Source organism: Choloepus didactylus, chromosome 18, assembly GCF_015220235.1.
Source record: "Choloepus didactylus isolate mChoDid1 chromosome 18, mChoDid1.pri, whole genome shotgun sequence".
NCBI lineage: Eukaryota > Metazoa > Chordata > Mammalia > Pilosa > Megalonychidae > Choloepus > Choloepus didactylus.
Window position 1 is genome coordinate 72,493,990 of NC_051324.1, and position 22,325 is coordinate 72,516,314.

Sequence of the window (22,325 nt, forward strand, 5' to 3'; positions counted from 1 at the left end):
TCTTCTGCCCACGTCTTGCCCTCCAAACAAATCCCACTTGTTCTCCAACCCCCTTGGTGGGTGGCCCCCCTTGGCTCCCTGGCTCATGAAGGGCATTTCCACTCCCCCCTCCCAGAGGCTGCATTTCCAGCCGTTTATTATTTGGTTGCCTGGGCTCTCAATTACCGATACTCCGTTTGTGATGCGAGGCCAAGGAGGCGTGAACCTCTGCCACTGCCTTGCAGAGCGAGCTCACGGTTAATTTGCTCTCCTACCCTGAGGAAGGGCCTCTGTCCTCACCTTGTAGTCCAGGTTGGGGGGGATCTGAAAGCCCGGGGCCAGCGGGACCTCGCCCTCCAGCATCTCCCCCCGGATGTACTCCGCCAGGTATGTCCGGCAGAGCCGGCGGTCCCAGTCGTCTGTGATGTGCCCGCCATACATGATCTCCCCGAAAAGGTAGCGGAGGTCATCCCACGGGACCTGAGGGCAGAGGGAGGCAGTGAGAGGAGGCCACCCGCGCCCCTTCCTGCGTCACCAAGAACGGCCCGACTCAGGCAGGCAGCTGGGGCGAGGGGGCCGGGAAGGAGCAGCCCGGGAGGCTGTGCTGCTGCACCCCGCTGCCGGTTGCGTCGTGTGCCCGAGAAAGATAGGTTGAAGTCTAACCCGGGTCTCGTGAAGGTGACCTGATTTAGAAATCGGGTCTTTGCAGATGTAACTAATTAAAACGAGGACATATGGGATTAGGGTGGGCCCTAAATCCCACGACAAGCGTCCTTAGGAGAAGAGGGAAATTTAGACCCAGATCCACGGGCAGACGGGCAGAAGGCTGCCTGATGGTGGAGGCAGAGGCGGGAGGGATTCACGGACAAGCCGAGGGTGCCAAGGATGGCGGCCACCCCCGGCGGTGAGACGGGGCAGGGACGACCCTCCCTCAGGATTTCAGAGGGAGCAGGGCCTGCCGACTCCTTCACGGCAGACTTCTGGCCGCCGGAACTGTGAGAGAATAAAGCTGTGTTTCTTAAGCCCCCTGGTTTGCAGCCCGTTGTTACTCTGCCACCCTCTGCCCCAGCCCGTTTGCCGTCGGGTGGCCTTTCCCCTCCTCGAGGCTCTCCTCCTGGCGTCTCCTCCTTCTGGTTAGACGCTCCCTCCACCCCGTCCAGGGGCGGCCCCTGGCCCTCGGCCCCAGCCTCTCTCTGCCTTCTCCCTCCAAAAGTGCCTGCCCCCCGGCTCTTCTGTTGGCCGCTGCAACCCTACAGGTCTGAACCTGAGCTCACCTGCCTCCGGCCCCAACCCCACCCTCTGCCTTCTCCCATCTGCCACGCTTTGCCTTCACACTCCACTTCCAATCGAAATCACTCTAATTCCTCACCGGTTGCAAGTTGACTCAGCGTATGTCTGTTTTGGGCATGATGTCCAGGTAATCATGTCTTCAAAATGTATCCAGTGGAACTGCCCTGGTTCTGGATTTCCTTGCTTATTATTACACCATCCCAAGGAGCTCTCACCCCATTTGCTTCAGAGGCCTTTGTAGCAGCAGGTGGCTTTGAGCAAGTAACTTACTTGACCCAAGCCTTGGCTTCCCAGGGCTTATCGGACCAAGCCCAAACCCAGCGGTGCACACACGCCCACGCAGCCCGGTTCCAGGGTTCCGCTGGGCCTGGCCTCTTGTGTCGCTCACTCCTCCACCCTCCAGCCAACCGGCTGCTCCCCATTCCTTCTTGAGGTTCATGTTATATGCTCTGTCTGGAGCGCTCGCCCCTCTCAGCCACCATTTGACAGACGCGCCCCATTATTCCTCGCCGGTTTCAGATGCAGCCTCGTCCACGAAGCCGGGAATGCCTTTAACTTCCCTGCTCCTGCACCTGAAGCTCGTTCCCGCTGCACCACTCTGTCCAACAGAACTATAACGGGAGCCACAAACGGGAGCCACAGATGCAATGAAAAAATTTCTAACAGCCACAGTAAGAAACCAAGGAGAAGCAGGTGAAATTAATTTTGTTTAGGTATTTTCCTTAACCCAATATATCCAAAATGCTGTTATTCTAATGTGTAATTGGTATGAAGATTACTAATGAGATATTTTACATTCTATTTTTGTACCAAGGTTTTGAAATTGGGGTGTATTTTACACATGCAGGAACTCTCGATTTGAACTCTCAGTTTTGGGGGGCTCAACAGCCACGTGTGATTGACGGCTGGCTGCCGTACAGGCGGCACACCTGGGAGACACTGTGGGTTCAGTTCCAGACCACCACAACAAAGAGAATCTCGCAATAAAGTGAGTCACACAAACTGTTTGTCTTCCCAGTGGGTATAAAAGTTATGTTTACACCATAGTCTATTACATGTGCAATAGCATCATGTCTAACAACACGATGTACAGACCTTAACTGAAACACAACACAGACACAGTGAGCACATGTGGTTGGAAAAATGGTGCCTGGTGGACTTGCTCAACACAGGGTTGCCACAAACCTTCAATTTGTGCAAAATAGTATCTGTGATGTGCAATAAAACAAGATGTGCAAGGCCTCACTGCTCCACCTCCGCCTGTCGCTGCTTTTGCATGTTTGTGTTTTTCATTCGAGATGGCGGCTTCCTAAGGGCAAGGTGCACCTCGAGTAGCTGTGCATTAAAAACCGGTGAGTTAAAGTTAATTGGAAGAACTTGTTGATGAATCAGCTGTCTGACTTCATCTCATCCACTTTTACTGTTTCTCTAAACTGTCACTTCATGACTTCAGGTATTTTTCTCTGCTTGGTTAACTTGGGTTTTGCTGAGCTGCTGTTTCTGCGTTTATTTATTTGCTTTAGAGGCAGCTACTTTTTCCCGTAAGGCAGGGACGATGAGCACACACCCCGCCCCCCCCCCCCCGCAGGGTGCTGCCTTCTGGGAACGGGTAACAGAGGCTGGTGCCATCCGTACCCCCACACCTGGCGGACAGACCCCCTGGAGTGCACACCGCCAGCCCTCTCCCGGAGAAGGTCTGGGTGAGGAGGCGGGCATCTTAACAGACATTCCAGATGGTTGCGTCTTCCGGCCAGTGAGGGAAACACCGACTTCCTGGTAGACGAGAGGATGGAGGGGGCTCTGGGACGTGGACTGCGTCATCGTTAACTTCGGGAGTCAGCAGAGAGCCTCGAGGGAGGACACGGGAGCCTGGCCCCGGGACAGAGGAAGGTCACCACCCCCGCTGGATGCAGATCGACCCGCTGATAACTCCGTGCCCAGGGGGCAGCCTCCTGTGTGTGTCATTTACCCGTTACCCAACCGGGCCACCGAAGCACGTGGTGTCCGTTCTCAGCCGGTTTCTTGCCCAACGTGGGTTTGTGTGTGTGCAAGTGTCTTTCAAAGATTCTAGAAGGCAAATCCTCCCAAACAAATCTCCCGAGGGAGAACTGCTTCTAACGGTGATGGGGAGCTCCCTCTGACCCCTCCCCGTGGCTGGGACCTTGCTTCAGATGACGTGAGCCCCCCGCACGCTGCTCCCGTGGACCTGCACGGAGGCCACTGTCCCGTCCCCCCGACTGAGGTCTGTGGGAGCCCAGGGAGCTGCCTTCTCGGGGCTGGGGGCTCAGGCGCGGGTGGTGTCACGTCCTCCCTTCTGCGTGGGCCTGGGGGCAGGGTGGACGCCTGCGGGAGGCCCCGTCGTGTCGGCCCCCTCTGGTTAGGCCTTCCCGGGCTCCAGACCGACGCGCCGGGGCCTTGTCTCCTGGCCGGGCTGCACCTGCTCCCCACGGGTCTTGAGCTTTATGGCAGGAGGGCAGGAAATGGGGAAGGGGGCTTCCGAGGGCCCCAGCGCCCCTAGGCCCACCCAGCACCTCCTTTTCCCCTCCATTTAACCCACTCCCCAAGCTTTGAGCCGAGGGTGTTATCCCTGTCGGACCAAGGAGGAAACAGGCTGGGGGGCTGGCTGGTTCCAAACCCAGGTCCCTCTGGCTCCAGCACTTCCTGCCCCTGTCCCCGGCTCAGGCTCTGCCGCCTCCCCCTGCAGCCGGTGCAGGAGGGCACCCCGCGAGCCCCGTGCTGTTTCCACCTCTCCTGCGTCTGTCCGTCTGTAATTGGGCATGGTGCCAGGCGCCTTGTTTGCTTGAGCTATTGACGCAGGGGTCACAAGTGAGCCCAGGAGCCCGGAGCTAAGGGGCACACGGCCCTCCGCCTTCTGGGGAGCAGCTTCCATTGGGGTTGCCGAGCAGGGGTGCAGTGTCAGCGCCAGGCTGGACGGTGACCTTAGGACCACCCACGTGAAGCGGGGACCGCGACCGCTGTCCTCTCTGCTCTACCAACAGGCAGCTGGGCCCCCGGGCGATGTACAGACAGGCAGCTGGGCCTCCGGGACAGACTCACTCACCGAGGGCCGCACAGCTGGACCACGGCAGAGCTGGGGTTCAAACCCCGCACCGGGCCCCATCCCCAGCTCTTAGCCTCCGACCACATGTTCTGTGCCCGCCGTGTCAACCCGCTCGCCCCGCTCAGCCATGGGAGACCTGCTGGAGACCACTTCTGGAGGACATTCTGGCTTTCCTTTGGGTCCTCTGTTGCTGTTCACATATGATTTTACAACACTTAAGTTTCCATAAAAATGAGAAGTGTTCCCTTCTTTTCCAGGGAAAAAATTTGATCCTCCTTCCCCCGAGCCCCGGTGCTTTCTCCAGATACATGACGGACACTCCTGCCAGGGAATGTCCCTGTGGCTGAGGGTGAGGGTCTGGGGGGTGCTCCTCGTCTTCCAGCGGGTTTGGTAGGAATCTTTCCCAGCCTGCTTTGACTGTCTCGTGCTTCCTGGGGCACTGGGGTTTCTGGGGGAATCCCTGTTCCGGTGCAAGATATCTTTGAACCAACCCCCATGGAGTGGTTGATAACAAGCAGAAAATCACCCGAGAGCTGACAGGTGCAGGAGGTGGTGGTGAGGGACTGGGTGATAAGGATCGTGTCAGGCTGGGGGCAGGGTGTCACGGATGACTTTCCTGTTTTTCAGATTTTGTTTGATTTATGAAACCTACGTAACGCCTCTTAAACTTAAGACAAAGAGAACAGTGTAAGGAACATGAAAGCACTGTGACCGAGCCCCAGGGGAGAACTGGCTTGGAGGGGCCGCCGTACCTTGGTGTTCGCCTCCAGGTAGTTGTAGAGCACGTTGATGGAGATGGTCAGGTCTCCGTTGTTGAAGGGGTACGACCTGTTCCAGCCCTGGGCTCCAAATTTGCGCCTCTCAGCCACCACGGCGTGGAAGTAGCACAGAGCAAAGAGGATGCTCTTGAACTCGACTTCCTTGGTGCACATCTCCAGGGTGTCCTGAAGGAGAGACGGGGTTCTGGGCTCAGATGTCAGAGGGAGGAAGCAGGGAAGGTAGCACCGGACATCATTCACATAAAATCTTCCCCAGTACGGGACATTCCGGACTTCTTTACGAGAAACAGTGTCCCGTTGTAATCACCAACGTCCATCCGTTTCACATGTGGACGGAAGGCCCCACTCTTTCACAGCAGTTGGTGAGATTTCCCTAGAAGGGGGAGATGGGGCTCCAGGGCCCAGTTCTGAGTCTCGCCCTCTGGTTTGTGAGATTTTACTGTATTGATCCTCGCGGAGTGGGTGGCTCCCGGGCACGTGAGGCTTTGGAAACCCAGCCGTGCGCCTCTTTCATTTGCCCAGCGGTGGGACGGGGGCTGTTGGAGGCTGCAGCAGGTGACCTCAGGCTCTGCGGTGGAGGGGACTGATGCGCATCAGAGTCACCCGGTGACGAGTGCCAGGAGAGGGGCCTGGCCTGGCGTGGGTCCCCTGTGGTTGAGACATGGTTTGGGGAGGGGAGCAGAAGGGGACCCAGTTCCCCTGAATGTCCCCTGGGGTTCTTCCCTGCGGCCTGGGAGAGTGGCCTGCCGGGTCCTTCCAGACCTCAGCTCCCTGGGAGGACGCTGGGAATGGAACTTGGAGAACAGGAGTGACAGTGGCTACTTCCCGAAGCGTGTGACGGGTCTGCCCAGGGAAGCGGCAGAGCCCAGCTCCCTCCCGGCCGGACTTTACAGCGAGCACCTGTCCCTGCTCAGCCTGTCCAGTCCAGCCACCTCCTCCTGCCGCACACCCCATCTCGCTCGTCCCGTCTCGGCCCAGTTCATCTAGACTCCTCGGGGTGGTCCTGACAGGCCCCTCTGCTCCTAACGGCCTGTGCCCACCTCCAGCCACCCTGCACCCCCATCTCACTGCTCCCCTCCTCAGCTTGCCCTACAGGTCTCGGGGGCTCCTGGCTTCCTGCTGCCAGGCTCTCTTCCCCCACCCCAACTCCTCCCTCAGGTCACAGCTGCTTCTTTCTCCAGAAAGTCTTCTGGGGCACCCCACCTCCCAGCCGGGACCGGCTTAGCTGCCACTCCCCTGGCGGCCTGGTGCAGGGCTGCAGACTAGCTGGGCCCCAGGGCCCCAGCCCCTGCCTCTCGTCCAGCCCCCCACACCCTGGACTGATACTTTTTGCAAAATATGTTAAAAGTGGAATACGAAAGGGGAAAAACAGATCACATTCTTGGATTCACGGCAATGTCAGATTGCGCTAAAAGTTACTAATTGCCCGCTCTCCACTTCTTCACCGATCCCATCCCACTGTGGGCCCCAGTTTGAGCATCCTGCCCTACAGCACCCTGTTTCCCCCGCAGCATTTGTTACATGCATTCCCGTTTCCTGGGAACGTATTCATACCCTCACCAGACTGCAGGCCCGTCAGATGGTGAGATGGGTTTGCTCATCCTTTTCTCCCCGGCCCTACAGCCTGCAGGGCACCCAGTATTTCTTGTTTGAATAAAGGGGTGAGTGGCCCAGTCGCAACATGTTTTTCTGCTTTTGGTTCTCTTTGACTTTCACGCTTTGACATTGGCGTGTCCTTTAAAAGCTTTAAAAGCTGGCTGGGAATCATTAGTTGATGACTCAGTTATTTTTATGTAAAAAGTGTTTATATTAAATAAGTCAGCTCTAGGAGTTATGCATTCATGGGGCAATGTACTCTGTAAGTATATCTTTGTAGATATTAAAAGGGAACACAGAGTTTCTTTCTCAAAAAGACTCCAACGGGGAGATCAAGTATGTACACACAGAAAATTCTAGGGCACCGCAGGAAATGATGATGTGCAAAAAGAACGCGTATAGACCTACGGGGTTTGCAGAAAGCAGCTATCCCTGCAGAGGGGGAGGCCAGGGAGGCTGCAGGGCAGGTGGGTGAAGTTTGCCCAGGAGGCAGGGGGCTCCAGGTGAAAACAGGAAGTGGCAGGCAGTCCAGCTAGGGAGGCTGGAGCGCGGGGTCCTGGAGGTTGCGAGAAGCCCCTGGAGCTGTTAGAGGAGACCCCTCTTAGCAGAATTCCTGCTGATGGCCGCGCAGGGGCCTGCGTGGGAACTGGAGACGACATCCTTGAGTCCCTCATGGGTCACGGAACTGGGGCCCAGAGACCCCTGCGAGGACAGCGCCCCCGCCCTCCACCTGCAGGCTGCATCTCCCCTGCCTGCCCCACCTGGGTGAAGAGGTCCAAGGCCTTGTGCAGGTTGGCGAGCATCCCCGTGGGCGGCTCGTTGGTGATTTTGATGGCGTTTTCCAGGATGCCCTGGGGGATGATGTGGGACTCGGGGCTGGGCGCCGGCTCGGCGCTGATGAACACGCGGTACCCCTCGTGGCTGCCCGTGCTGTACCGCTCCACCTTCTTGTCCAGGGTGCTCAGCCACCGCGCCACGAGGTGGATGTTCTGCCGCGAGAGAGGAAGCTGCTGACACCCCCCCGGCCGCCCCGGGGCTCCTCCTCACCCCGTCCCCACACCCCAGCGCCCACCCCGGCAGGGTGCTGAGGCCCCAGGGTGGGACCTCCACCAGCGTAAGGCAGAGGGGGGCCCCCCTGCTCGGAGAGAGATGATTGGGAAGAAATGCCACTTCCGGACCAGGAGAGACACTGCGCGCTGAGGCTAACAGAGCGGCGGGTCTGCGGGGGGCTCCGAGGCCGAGGACGGTGGGCCCGGGTAGGGTGGCCCGGAAACCGGGAGAAAGCACCTTCTCCTCGCCAGGCCACGGCTGCTCCCTCCAAGCGAGCGGAGGAGGACGGACGCTTTTGTCAACCCAGGGTTCTGTTTGGTTCCATTTTGTTTGACTAATATATCTTTAGGGATACCCTGGTATAAACCCCAGGGTTTTTTTTTTTCTTGTTGTTGTTATTTCTTTCCCACTGTGCGAGAATCCACATCTCCGCCTGAGTGGACACAGGCCGCACAGCCAGCTCGCTCCAGGCAGGCGCGGCTCTTTGGGGCTGGATGTGTAAGGGCCTGCTCCTTTCTGCAGCAGGGGCTTTCGAGTGGGAGCCCTGGAGCCTGACCTCACTGAAGCCTGTGGGACCCCGGGGACCCCGTACCTGCAGGATGACCCAGTGCCCTTGCTCGGCTGCCACATCCAGGGCGTTCTCGGCCACCACCTCTTGTCCTTGCCCCAGAGACACATTGTGGAGTTTCCCATTGTCTATTGTAAAACCCAGTTTTTTCCCTAAAGGAAAAGAAAACAGGAAAAGCCCAGGGATGATTAAATGAGAAAGACCGAGGCTCTGAGATCAGCTGCCCGGAATTCCACACACCCCGTTTTCCCGATTGTGGTAAAACACACACAGCGTGGGTGTTACCAATTTAACCACTTTTGTGTGTGTTGTTTGGTGACATTTAGTTCCTTCACGGTGTTGTGCAACCATCGCCCCTGCCTGGTTCTGGAAGGCTCTCATCCAAACGAGGCCCCTTCCCTGCACCCTCGGGTGCCCGGCAACCACGCTCTGTGTCCATGGATTTGCTCTTCTGGACCTTTCACAGAAAGGGGGTCAGACAATACGAGGTCTTTGGTGTCTGGCTTGAGGCTGTCGTGTTTCTGAGGGTCACCGCATGGCCGCGTGGATGGGAACGGGGTCCCTTCCTACAGCTGAACAACCCTCCGCTGTGTGGACGACCCTGGGTTTCTCCACACCCCCTGGCGGACGTTTGGGTTGTTCCACCTTTTAGCGACTGTGACGAGTGCTGCTGTGAGCGTCCGGTACAAGTTTTGTTCAAACACCTGCTGTCAGACCTGGGTTTACACCGAGAGGTGGGACTGCCGGGCCACGTGGTAATTCTGGGTCTACCTTTCTCGGGAACCGCCGCACTGTTTCCCACAGCGGCCGCGTCATTTTACTTCCCCCCAGCAATACACAAGGGGTGCAATTTCCCCACATCCCCACCAACACCCGTTGTCTTCCTTTTTTTTAAATTCTAGCCGGCCCGGGGAAGAGGCATCTGGCTGTGCTCTTGATTTGCCTTTGCCTGCTGACTGACCTTGTCCACACACACCCCATTTTTGAGAACCCCGTCTGCCGGCCACACGTACCCAGGGCTTCCACGTCTTTCAGGGGGTCCACCCCTGGGGAAAGGATGAAGAAGATTGGCGTGGAGGGGCTGCTTTCCTCGTAGGACTTGGAAAACTCCACGCTCCGGCCTTCCACGAACTTGCTCCCCATCTTCTCCTCCACGAAGTTCCTGAGGGAAAGGCGGGGTCAGTCCCCGGGGCAGCCGCCCGGGGCCGTGCGCTGGGGCTTTGGACGGGCGGCCACCCAGGCGAAAGGGCCGTTTTCTTGGAGGACCTTCCTGAGCAGAGAAAGGCTTCGGGCAGGAGGGGTATCTGTAGGGGCTTCTCTTTCTGCGAGGGAAAGGGCGGGGAGGGGAACGTGTGCTTTCCAGCCGGGATGTATTGGTTATGGCTCCCCGTGTTTCCTGCGGGGTCCCGCCACCTGCTCTTCCTTTGAGTGACCTGAAGTGCCCACAGCGAGCTGCAACCTCGATGCAAAATGCTGCCCCCTTCTCAAAGGCACTCAAGGTCAGCAGGGGCAGGGCACGGGGGCACGGGGCTGGGACCTGCAGCCCCTCGGGGTGTCCCGGGTGCCCACGTCTTGGTGCCAGGTGGCCCTGGGGCCCTTGGAAGCCCATCAATGCTCCCGAAAAAGGGGTTGGGGTGTCCTGTTCCCACACAGTTCCCATCTGCTGGACAGACGAGCGCAGCCAGAAGCAGCAGCACAGAAACCCGAGCAGGAAGGAAGGTCAAGTTACGGCAGTTTTCAGTGAGCGCGAAGGACCACAGGGCCGGGATAACCAGAGAAATCTAGGGAAAAAACCCCAACTTTAGAACACGTCAACCCCTCTTTCTAACTGGACCCCCCAAAGCCTGGGGCCACTGGAGACAGCAGGACAATCCCCTTGTGGAAAACCCGGCGTCAGGGATGACCTTTGGGTCCCAGGTGTCCGTGCTTCTCCCTCCATCACGGGGGGCTGTGCCCCCGGGTGCTGGATGGCGCGTGTGGACTGACACGAGGAGGAATCACGGACGGCAGCGTGCCCAGGCTGGGAGCCTGCCCCGGGGCGGTTGAGCCTGTGTCCCCTCTCGCCCCGGGAGGTTCCTTCCCTCTGGTCCTTGGGGTGCTGCAGGGGGCGTCAGCACTGGCCTCCCCCTGCTCCGGGACTTTCCGGGAACACCTGATCTGTTACTCATTTCCTTCCTCTGGCCCTCATGGGCTTCTATGCAGTTTCTGGAACCAGTGCTGGCTAGAGGGGGGCAGGGGCTCCTCCCGAAGCCCCCAGTTTCATGCCGTTCAGGCCTTCAGAATTGACTGCGGTCGAAGTCAAGCGCTTTGCCGGGTGGCAGTTTCTTCGAAGGATGCTCAACCCCCTAAATCCTTGGCCAGCAGATCAACTGCCCAGAACATAGGGTCTGGACCCCTGCCCAGGAAGGGACTTCCAGAACTACTGAGTCCTGCCTCTGGGCAGGGATGTAAGGAAATCACTTTTGCTAACTACTTTGCAAGGCCAGACCATCTTTCTCCGGGGCTGAATTAATGACACAGGAGGGGGTGTGCATGAGCCTGGTCAGGCCCTGCCACTTCCAGCATGCTGGCCTCGGCAGCGGGGACGATAGCCGGCTCCCGACGGCTCCCAATAAACCAGCCATAGTGGGAGTATTTACACCGCGGAAACTGGCAACTGCTACAAATCAGAGTTTTTTTTTTGAGAGCCCATTTGCCAGCACCCCTCTCAACCTTGGGAAAGTTAGTTCCTTTCTCCTCTGGGTGCCTGTGAACTGGGGCTAGTGGACGTGCCAGTTTCCTGGGTGGGACTAGCCATGAACCAGCACAGGTGCTCGATGAGTGATGAGTGTGCGCAGTCGCTGTTGATTTTAAATCTCTGCTGGCTCCTCCTTGCTCTTAACCGATACCTCCCATGGGTAATTAGTGAGGTGGCTCAGCTGTCCTCCATATTCTGGAAATGTCACCTATTTCAAAGCCCACGCCACTGCAAAGTGCTCTGACGCTTGTGCAGTCTGTGGGCCTTCCCTTCCGGGTCCCCGATGTGGCAAGGCGGGGGGTCCTCAGACGTGCCCTCTGGGCGAGGGCGTTTTGGCTCATCCTCTGGGTGAGGGCGCTCACGCACCGCGGCTCCTGATACCCACGCCTGCTGGGCTTTCCCGGGCAGGTGGGTGCTCCTGCTGAGAGGTTGGCTGGCCCTGCCCCAGCCTTTCCTAACCTCTGCCGTCCCTTCCTCGGGCACTGAGCCCCAGACGCTGACCGTCCTCCCTGGGCCAGCGCGGCTCCCCCGTGTTGCAGTGATTCCTCATTTCATTCCACCCCCTTCCTCCCTGCCTCTTCCCACAACCTATTCCCGGTCTGTTCCTCTTCTATCCAAGGGAAAACAGCAAAACAAAAGAGAACTGTGAATAACCAGGGGGTGTGAGTCAGGCTTTGTCAAAATTCTGTTGGGGACTTGGGCCGTTTGGGGGAAATCTGGCTGCTTTCAGACCACCAGGTAGGAAGTCAGAATCCCCAGGCGCTCGGAGAAGGGACCACCGGCAGCCCCCGTTTCCCTTCCTTTAACTGCTCCATCCCTTTCATATGGTGAGTGGGGTGGGAAGGGCTGAGCTAGGGCTGTCGGGGACCCGGCGCTGGTGCCACTTGCTGTGCTGTCCCTGGAGCCCTGGTGCGAAAGGGCAGACCCAGCAGGAGGGGTGGAAGGAGCCGGCTGCGGAAGAGCCACGGGGTTAATTTCCTAACCACGGAGGGGCCCAGGCCCGGCAGCTCCACTAGCAGAGAAACTGTCGGTGCACTCAGAAGAGTTCCCCTGCCAGCCAGCCCAAACGGACAGAAATAACAGGTTCATTTTAAATTAAGCTACTGAAGGGTTGAAAGTCCCCAAGTACCATTGGCTTTGCTATTGTTTTCTTCCCAAAATGCCCCAAAAGGGCTCCATTTGTATGGCCATGGAGGGCAGAAATGCCCACATCAAAAAAAAATTTTTTTAAACCGTGGTGGCTCATCTGGGGAGTCCTATTTCCCTCTCGTGTGACAGGGACCCCTGCCTCGCTCGGGTCGCGGTGGGGGCAAAGGGTCCCACCCAGACAGCGCCAGCAAGAAGGAGGTGGGACCTGCCTCCATCCCAAAGAACTACACGAGCAGATGATTTCACCTCCCTGAGCCCCGTTGTCCTCATCTGTGAAATGGGTACGAGAACCGAGTTACGAGGATGAGGTGCGTGGCCGGCGGCACGTGGTGGATGGTCCACACCCGCCGGTCGTCTCGGTCATCCTGGTGAGGGTCAGCGCCCCGTGCCCCGGACGCCTGGACGTGGGCGTCCACCCTCCCGGGGGGCCGCAGGACACTCACCTGACGGCGTAGGGCATGCGGTCGGGCCGCATGCAGCGCACCATGCAGAGCTTCTGCAGCGCCGTCCGGTTCTTCCACTCCTTGGGGAAGATCTCCTTTTCCGGGGCTTCTGCCTCCACCAGCTTCCTCCACCGCTTGGCAGATCCCTCGATGTCACTGTCCAGGTGTTTGAACTCGTCCATTTCCGAGAGGGCCTGGGGACAGACGCCGCAGCCCCTTCAGCTCCGTCAGCGACGCCCGGCTCGGGGGACACCTTCCCCTCCACCGTCCCTTCGAGGGGTCCAACCAGGAGGCCGGGGTGCTGGGGACGGCAGGACGGGGCTGCCTGCCCCTAACGCCACCCGCCGTGCCAGGAGGGATTTACTCTGGGGGCGTGAGCTCGTCTCCCAGCTGGGGGGGGCTCAAGAAGGGACTGTGGCTTCTCCTTTAGGGGCTCTGGGAACAGGAGACAGTCTTGTCCCCGTGGGGCATCCCAGAATCTGGTAATAACTTGACACTCTGCCTTTCCTGGAAATGGGGGGTGGGCGGAGGGGCGAGGGGCCTGAGCCGTGGCGCGCGGAGCCCTCGAGCGGGAGAGCGCGGTTTCCTCCTCCCTGGCAGCCGGCCCGTCTTGCCCCCCATCGCCGTCTCCGCAGCCCCCTTGTGACTGAGTTTGGGGGGGCCGTGGCGCCTTGTTATGTGGACTTGTAAACATCCTCAGCACGAGCGGGAAGGGCCTGGCAGCGGGGACAGAGGGCGCCGAGTTCAGTCGGGTCACAAACCTTGATCCCGCCCCATCCTTGGTGGAGCAGGAAGTCCACCGGAGAAACGACCCCGGCCTTGAAAGGGAACCGCAGGAGGAAATCCAGCTCCAGCGGGTTCAGCTCCTTCTTCATGGAGAGAACCTGAGGAAACACGAGGGAGGGCGTCCGCGTAGCCCGCCGCCCCGCCGCGCCGGCACACGAGGGTCCCTGCAGGAGCAGGAGGTCACCGGGTGCAGGGCAGGGTGAGCCTCGGCCCGCCGCCTCGGGCTGGGCAAACCACTTTTTCATCTCATCGTTTTTTAAAAAATTGTGCTGAAATACACATAACGCACCATTTGCCCGTTTAACAGGTTAACATGAACACTTAAGCAGCCTTGTGCAGCCATCAGCTCCATCTAGTGCCAGAACCTTCTGTGACCCCAAATGGAGACCCCAAACCCTTGGATGTCACTGCCCACGCCCCCCCCCCCCCAGTCTGCTTCCTGTCCCTATGGATTTGTCTGTTCTGGAATTTCATATAAAAGGAACCACATGGAAGTGTCCTTCTGTGCCTGGCTTCTTTAACTTGGTGTGATGGCCTCGAGGGTCACCCAGTTTGAAGCGTGGGGAGAGCTTTGTTCCTTTTTACGGTGGGATAATATTCCTGTGTATGCATAGACCATGTTTTGTTTGTCCCTTTGTCTCTTCAAGGATGCTTGGGGACAGGAGGTCATTTAAATATGGGTTCCTTGGTGCACCCCTAAGTTTCCAGGGTGGAAAGCATTCTTTTCAGGCCCAAAGATCTTTCTCTTTGCCTGAACGTAAGAGCCCAGCTCCGGGTCAGTGAAAGACACTTGGGCACTGGATGAGGAGACGCCGGTGGCCGTGGTTGCCAAGAGAGCGGGGCCACCGTCCCCGCGCCTCCTCAGCGTAAAAGAATCCTCATTTCATGGTCACGTTCATCACCTGAGTTTGGACTGAAAACCAGGTTTACAGCTATGCCCAAGCTATCGGTAAAATTAGGTTTCCTAACAGCATAAACAAAATGGCAGGGGGCTGTATAGTCAATTTAATGCAACAGAACCATCTTTGATATTTCAACAGGGTCGTATAGACAAGGAGGAATATTTAATCACTGATCCGTCCATTTCCTTAGGAAATATCATTCAGGCACCCAGCGTGGACTACGTACTAAAGGGGCTGTGGGTTTTCTAAGTGCCACTGAAATGTGATTTAAGGCGACGTTGCTTTGTAAAACTCTCTTTAATGCAGCTGACCTTGCCTTTCAATAGCCCCCACACAAGCCCCTCGAGGTGGACTGGAGAGAGCCCCAGGCACATTCCACATCTGCAGGTCTCAGAATTTAGGAGCCCCCTGCCCCTCAGGGAGCTCGTAGAAAAGCCGGTTAAGATTCACCAGGCCTGGGGCGGGGCCCGAGAACCTGCATTTCGCAAGCTCCCAGGGAGACCAACGTTGCTTGTCCCTCCCACCAGGTAGCTTGGACGCTACCTGAAAGGTGACTTGTGCCAGGAAGATGAGCTTGTCTCGCTCGAAGAGCCCCCGGGCTGTGTACATGTAGACCGAGTAGGTGATCTCGTCTGTCAGGTTGGCCACGCGCTGTTTGACCTCGTCGGCCGCGGGTGTCCGCTGGATGGCTTTCTCGAACACCACGTTGAAGGCCTGGGGCAGGGGGCGGAAGGCTCTGGGGCAGGAGCGGCTGGAGCCCCCGCGGGATGGTGACGTCTTGGACTCGCCCCCTCCCTCCCTCCTGGCAGCTCGGGCCTGCTCTGTTTCCGGCACCACCCGAAGGCCGGGGCTCACCCCCCGGGGGCCCGGAGCGCACGGCGGCTTCCTACCTTGAGCGAGAACTGGTAGATGGGGTTGATTTTGTTGAGGTCGTTCAATATGAAGTACAGCAGCGAGGCCCTCTCTGCAGCCGGACGGTAGTTTTCTCTTGCCTCGTTGATTTTAACTTCTGTGATTTTTGCTTCTTGCACCTCAAAACAAACAAAAGGGACTTGAGCGGGACCTGCGTGTGGATAAGTCTGTGAGCAGGTGGCCCTGCTCCTGCCCAGAGCCCACCGCTCCGTCGGTGTCCTGAGCAGACAGCTGGGATGCCGGGAGGGCACCCCGTGACCCTGCTCCCTCCCCAGGGACTTGGGGCCTCCCTCTTGGGTCTGAGGCTTCTTTTGGGGAGCTGCTCCAGAAGATGTTTTCTCACCTTCTCCTCAATCTCGCTGGCCGTTTGCTTTGTGGTCTCCAGGTTCTCTACTAAGGCAGTGTCTCCCAGAAAGTTTCCTGATGCGGCGGACAGACGGGCCAGCAGGGAATCTTCCAGCTCCTTCAGGACAATCTTAAATTCATTTTGAGACTTGGTGAGGTTTGCCTGCGGGAACAGCAGAGACCCAGGGTGTGAGGTCAGTCACGGGCTCTCCTGGCCTCTCCAAAGCTGCATCAAGGCCCCGGGGTTGGGAAGGAGAGAAGGGGCGTCCAGCCTGAAGGAAACCAGACGCAGCACTGCCCAGCTCGGTGCTGGGCCTCTGCGGCTCCTGTCATTGGAGCCACGTGGCCGGATGTGGGGACCGTGTGGGAAGCAAGAGGAGATGGGGAGGGCCTGGGACCCCCTGAGCCCGGGCGTGCAGCTGCGACAGAGCACGAGGGAATCACTGGCCCAGGGCCACGCAGCCAGGAGCAGCCTCGTTGGTTGGTAGTTTGGAGCTTTAGAGCCGGCCGAGGCCCCGTGACTCCTGCTCTCTACGTGGAGCGGACGGTTCATTTCGAGTTCAGTTTGGGAGCCAGAGAGCAAGACAGCTGGAAATCAGAGTGCTGTGTTGTGCATGCATGTGTGCTGGTTTGAATGTATTGTGTCCCCCAAACGCCATTATCTATGATGTAATCTTGTGTGGGCAGACCTATCAGTGTTGATTAGATTGTAATTCTTTGAGTGTTTCCATGGAGATGCGCCCACCCAATTGTGGGTGATAACTCTGATTGGATAGTTTCTATGGAGGTGTGGCCCTGCCCATTCAGCCTGGGCCTTGATTAGTTTACTAGAGCACTCCATAAGCTCAGACAGCAGGAGCGAGCTTGCTACAGCCAAGAGGGACACTTTGAAGGACGCACAGAGATGAGAGAGGAGCTGCAGATGAGAGACAGTTTGAAGATGGCCGTTGAAAGCAGACTCTTGCTCCGGAGAAGCTAAGAAAGGACAAACACCCCAAGAGCAACTAAGAGTGATAGTTTTGAGGAACTACAGCCTAGAGAGGAACATCCTGGGAGAAAGCCATTTTGAAACCAGAACATGGAGCAGACGCCAGCCATGTGCCTTCCCAGCTAACAGAGGTTTTCCGGACACCATTGGCCATCCTCCAGTGAAGGTATCTGATTGTTGTTGACTTACCTTGGACACTTTATGGCCTTAAGACTGTAACTGTGTAACCAAATAAACCCCCTTTCATAAAAGCCAATCAATTTCTGGTGTTTTGCATTCTGGCAGCATTAGCAAACCAGAACAATGTAAATCAGGGCAGCAAGCTGGGGCACCTTCAGGGGGTGCCCGGCCCACCTCTGACAACAGCTCTGCCCCACATCCCCCCACCTGCACCAGGCCCATCACCTTCAGCTGCTCCAGATCTGGGCGCTCTTTGGCCACCACGGCAGCCAAGAGCTGGTCCTCGAGTCCATCCCTGGTGACCAGGAAGTTGATGAGGGTGCACTGGGCCTGCATCTCAGGCTTGTAGTGGGGGTTGAATAACTTGGTGTGCAGGATCAGTCGGAAGTTGGGGTGGTACTCCACCTCCTTGTCGCCAATCTTAATGAATCTGGCAGTTGGCAGAAGAAGGGCAGATAGTGACACGAAGCACCTCGTGCCTGGTCCAGGGCTCCTGGCGCCCCCCTTCCGACCACCTCCACGGCCAAGTTCTGGCTCTGGTGCCGGAGACCAGGTCACACGGCCCGTCCCCAGGCCTCGCAGCCTGAGCCCTCCTTCCTGTCTCTGCAGAAGCACCGGGGCCTTCTTGGCTCTGTTACTCCTCTCTGACCTCTGGCATGGACTCTTCTAGAAGACGCCCCTTCCCTTTCCTCTGGGTGGTCTGTTCATATGTTTCTAGTAGTTGCTTCTCAACTCTGGGTACATGATACCCTCCCCTGGGAGCATTTGCACAAATGCTTTGACTGGGCCCCACCCCAGACCCACTACTGTTGGGAAGGCATTGACATTCCAGTTGAGAACTTTGGCACATTCTGGAAGCTCCCAAGTGACACTGGTGAGCTTCCAGGGCTGGAAGCCCTGGCCTGTGGCCTCGCTTTGGTCATCCACCTGGGGCTCCCCTCCTCCTGGTCCCTCTCACTTTTGGAGGGCCCCTGCCTTTCTCCCCCCCTGAGGCACCACCACTTGTGCCTGGCTTGTCTCCGAGCCGGGGCATCTTCGCAGCCCCTGCCACCAGCCTCTGGGCCATGGCGTGCCCACCCCCAGCATTTAAGGGTGGCTCAGGTTAATGCTGACCCCTGCGTTTTTAAGTTGGTTTCATTTTTTCTATTATAAACGTAACACAAGCCCAATGCCCTTCAACGGATGAGCGTACAAACAAAACGTGGCATATCCATTCCATGGAATGTTGTGGGGCAGTGAAAAGGAACAAAGTTCTGGCTCATGCCACGATGCGGGTGAGCCTTAAAAACATGATGCTAAGCAAGAGAAGCCAGTCCCCAAGGACAAATCCTGTTGGATTCTGTTTGTTCAAAAGATCCAGAAGAGGCAAATTCAGGAGATGGAAAGCAGATCAGCGATCCTGGGACTGGAGGGAGGAGGGAATGGGGAGTGGCCGCTGATGGGTGCAGTTTCCTTTTGGGGAGAAGAAAACGTTCTGGCACCAAATAGAGGTGGTGGTTGCACAACAGTGGGAGCTGTATGCTTTGAAATGGTTAATTCTATGTTGTGTCAGCTGTACCTCAATTTTAAAAAAAGCAGTGCAGGCTCAAGACTGGCAAAATGCACTAAAAATAGGAAGATAAAAAGCATCACCATGAAGGCTCACCCTCTCAAAATAATCAGTATTTACACACTGTAGATGCCCCTGATTGGGGTGTGGACCCCTCAATCCCCCTCCACCCAGGACCCCCCCCCCCCCCACGCTTTCCCAGCTGCTGCTGCTCACTGGGAAAGCAAAGGAAACGCCTGGCATCTTCTGGACTTACGCACGCCCAGGCCTCAGCCCTGCTCAGTGCCTGGATGTGAGAACAGTAGCTCACCTGCCCTTTTTAATCGTGTTCCTGCCCAGCAAAGGATCCAGGACGGGATCCACAGTTTCACCAATATTCTCAATGAGTAAAATGTCTCCCTCTGTGATGGCCTGCTCGATGATGTCCAGGTAGCTGCGGGCACGGCACACGGGCGACTTAGTGACATGTGGCAGAGGGACCGAGAGATGGCAGGGTACTAGGGGAAGCAGCCTCAGGGAGAAGGCACCGAGAGAGGGGGGGTGGAGAGGGGCAGGGGAGACGGAGACAGAGAGAGACAGAGAAAGAGAGAAAGGGAGGGGGGTGATTCCTGGCAGTTCATCCTTCCCTCCAAGGAGCCGAGGGGCCTCTGTGTAAATCACCCACGTGGAGGTGCAAATGGGGGACTCCTTGTGGGTCAAGAGACCTTCACAGAGGCAAACATTTTCACATCTATTATTGCATTTGATTTTCCCCACACACTGGGAAGGCAATCAGGGCAGCTATTATTACCCGTCTGGGATGAGAAAACCCTCAGAGAGGTTAAGTCACCTGGCCAAAGCCTCCTGGCCAGAAATAGCCGGCCCTGCGTCGAGGGCCGAGCCTCACTCCTCCCACTGGTGCTGCTCCCCGGGGCCAAGCGCGTTCTTTAAAAAATCCAGCCGTGAGCTACCTGAGCGAGTGTGGATTGCCAACCGCCTGCCTCCAAGCCCCGGGGCCCAGCTCACCTCTTCTGCCCCAGGCGGATGGCTTTCAGCTCACTGCCGTATTTGTTTTTGATCCACTTGATTCCCTGAAGCTGTGCGTCCACGATGAGGGGCCAGCGCTCTGTGCTGCACAGGATGGTGGCGTTCTCGGTGGACATGCGGTCGCTGGGGAGGCCCTGGTTGTTCCAAGTGGCCACGTCGGCGTCGTCGGTCAGCAGGCTCAGGGGGTCCAGGCCTTCCGTGATCGGGATGGGGACCTGCCGGCGGGAAGTGCCCTTCCTTAGGAGCGACGCGGCCCTATTGCTCAGGGGGAACCAGCTCTTCCACCAACGCTGTGATTGTGTGAGCCGCGAGCCGGGCACTGGGGAAGAAGACAGCCACTTGCCTCGCTGTCAACAGAGCAGCTCTGTGACCGGCCAGGAGTGGTCAGCCTCGGCCACGCAGAGCCGCAGGAAACCCCACATGGCCGGGGCCTGGGTTACAGAAGCCCAAACGGGAGGGGGCCGCGTCTGTGCCACTGGGCACCTCCGCTGAAGCTCCCGAGGAATGGGCCCGGCTCTACCTCTCACCTTCAGTTGATTTATATAAGGGATCCAAAATTTTTCCATCAGCTCGTTTCGGTATTTCTTGGTGAAGTAGCCCACGTAGGAGACGAAGGCGGAGATCAGCAGGACGTCCCCACACAGAGTGACCCCCTGGCTCTTGAAGTTCTCCACCGATTCGGCCCAGCGGACGTTCTCCGAGGCCAATCCGCCCACCAGCCTGCGATGGGAACAGGAGGCCAAGCAGGGAGAGAGAGTAAGAGAGGACTGGGCTGGGAGAGCCCTGGTCACTCGCCACCTGTAACTGAGTTCAGTGGTTCAACAACGAAAATGCCAGAGGTGGAACCCAAAGGAAATAAAGCTTTTAGGAGGCACCTGGGAACGCTGTGTTTGCTGTCTCCCAGCCATCCGCATTGACGCCCCATCCATCACACTGACGTCAATTGGCCATTTCATGCTCAAGGAGCTCTGTGGCCACACTGAGCAGATGCCTTGACCGGAGGGACCTTGAGGGGTAGGAGGATCTGGGTGGTGGCCCTGGGAGGCACAGGGCACTGCAGCACGTGGGGGACACTGGTCCCTTCCAGGCCACCAGCTCCAAGGACTGGTCCCTGACCATAAATGGTACACCGTCAATCTGAACACACTGGCATACTTGTGGAAAGCACAGGTTGTGTGACGTGGCCCCTTGTGGTCAGTCTTTAAGGTCATCTGAGCAGCCCTCACTCCCCACTTTGATTCTCTTGGCAGTGAAGGCCAAATCGCTCCAACCCAAGGTAGGGGTGATGTCTCTGTCTGCCCAGCACTGTAGGCCAGTCTCACGCAGCCTTGGGATCTCCCGGGGTCCTCACATCCCGCGGACAACTGACAGGTTCAATGGCCGCCAGCCCCGTGGTTGGAAAATGCAACGAGCCGTTCTCCAGAACCAACTCCGGGCGATGCCCTGCCCACGGCCCCCACTGCTCACTTTGGGAAAGCATGGAAAGAATGCCCCAAGGCCTCCCTGCCCGACACGGCGGCCACGAGTGCCCATCCACAGCCGGTCTGAATCGAGATGTGCCGTGAGCACCAACGACACATGGGATTTCAAAGATTTAGGATGAAAACAAGCATGTCAAGGAGCTCATGCATAATTTTTTTCACATGTTAAAGTGATAATGTTTTGGATGTCTGGCATTCAATAAAATACAGTATTAAAATTTGTTTCACCTGATTCCTTATTCCTTTACCTTTTGTCTTTTCAGTCTTTTATATAAAATATTTAACATTGCAGAAGTCCCCTATTACAACTAAGAGATTATCTTGGGTGTTTTTGGACTTGACAGATGAACATATTCTATACCTTAGGTGTAATTTTTTTAAGTAAAATTTAACTTTTATTTATATAATCCCTGATATTAAAAAGTTTTTAACGCCCTCATTTTTTTTAGAGAAGTTATAAGTTTACAGACAAGTCATGCATAAAACACAGAAAACAGAGTTCCCTTACATCATCTATTATGAACACCTTGCATTTGTGTGGTGTATTTTGTTACAATTCATGAAAAAACATTTTCATAATTGTACTCTTAACTACAGTCCATCGTCTACTATAGGGTTCACTGTTTATGTTGTACAGTCCTCTACTTTTGGTTTTTAAAAAATTTCTATTCTAGTAACATATACACAATCTAGAATCTCCCATTAACCGCATTTGCCTGTATAATTCAGTGCTGTCGATTACAGTCACAGCGTAGCGCTACCATCACCACCGTTCTTTTTTAAGGTGGCCACAGCTAGGAAGTTCAGAATAACAGTCATGACTCATATTTCCACCGGACAGCTCTACCCTAGCGCCCGTCTCCATTGCACAAGCTCCAGGGTGAAGAGACACTTGAGATGGTCCCTTACCCTGGGCCTCACCCCCAGTGGGGGCCGGGTGGGGTATAATGAAGCACCGCTTGGGCAAGCCCCTTGGAATTCTGTGCTGCAACACATCAGGTTTCCTCAAGGTCTCTAAACGCACAGCCGTCAACCACTGAGGTGGTACCAGCCCCAGGAAGTGGATAAGTAAAATTTAACCTTTATTTATATAACCCATAATATTAAAAAGTTTATACTAATTTATGCTAATTCCTTCACGCTCAAATAGTGAAAGCTGGGCCACGGCTGCTTCCACTTGCCGCCTCCGAAAGCCGACCTGTGGCCTTGCCCCTTTCAGGTGACCTAAAAGACGCCAGGAGTGGCTGGGAGCGGGCATGGGCCGGGGGCGGCGAGGGGCGCGCTACCTGTTGGCCAGGGAGATGACCCGATTCGTGGAGTCGGCCTCCTGTTGGCACTTGATCTTCTCAGCTGTTGCCTTTTCAAATGCTGACGTTAGGTTGTTCAGGTTGGCATTGAGTTCCTGGAACAACAATGCATTGAAAAGGTCCTGAAATTGAGTGTTGCTCGGCCTTCCTGGCTCCCCAGAGGGTGGGAGCAGGGCCCAGCCCCTGAAAGGCCTGAG

The 22,325-nt window shown here is 56.8% G+C and overlaps 1 protein-coding gene and 1 long non-coding RNA gene across 4 annotated transcripts in view; one reads left to right on the forward strand and one right to left on the reverse strand.

Annotated features, from left to right (window-relative positions):
• The window catches only part of DNAH17 (dynein axonemal heavy chain 17), a 143,962-nt gene that overhangs the window by 4,881 nt on the left and 116,756 nt on the right, over window positions 1-22,325 (reverse strand). The window contains exons 61-75 of the mRNA XM_037810408.1: window positions 22,108-22,223; window positions 19,868-20,060; window positions 19,320-19,555; window positions 18,625-18,747; window positions 16,991-17,195; window positions 15,596-15,760; window positions 15,231-15,371; window positions 14,884-15,054; window positions 13,414-13,536; window positions 12,653-12,846; window positions 9,337-9,485; window positions 8,348-8,475; window positions 7,467-7,694; window positions 5,083-5,274; window positions 280-459 (exon numbers count right to left, since the gene is read on the reverse strand). Of these exons, the coding sequence (XP_037666336.1) occupies window positions 280-459; window positions 5,083-5,274; window positions 7,467-7,694; window positions 8,348-8,475; window positions 9,337-9,485; window positions 12,653-12,846; window positions 13,414-13,536; window positions 14,884-15,054; window positions 15,231-15,371; window positions 15,596-15,760; window positions 16,991-17,195; window positions 18,625-18,747; window positions 19,320-19,555; window positions 19,868-20,060; window positions 22,108-22,223 (2,544 nt within the window). The remainder of the gene's footprint in view (window positions 1-279; window positions 460-5,082; window positions 5,275-7,466; window positions 7,695-8,347; window positions 8,476-9,336; window positions 9,486-12,652; window positions 12,847-13,413; window positions 13,537-14,883; window positions 15,055-15,230; window positions 15,372-15,595; window positions 15,761-16,990; window positions 17,196-18,624; window positions 18,748-19,319; window positions 19,556-19,867; window positions 20,061-22,107; window positions 22,224-22,325) is intronic.
• On the forward strand, window positions 2,155-6,926 carry LOC119514572. 3 transcript variants are annotated; one of them, XR_005212863.1, is made up of 3 exons: window positions 2,155-2,621; window positions 2,858-4,870; window positions 4,958-6,926. It is a non-coding gene; the product is annotated as an uncharacterized LOC119514572 (long non-coding RNA). The 3 variants fall into 3 exon arrangements; XR_005212864.1 differs by having other exon boundaries at window positions 2,858-4,679; XR_005212862.1 differs by having other exon boundaries at window positions 2,858-3,511; window positions 4,269-6,926.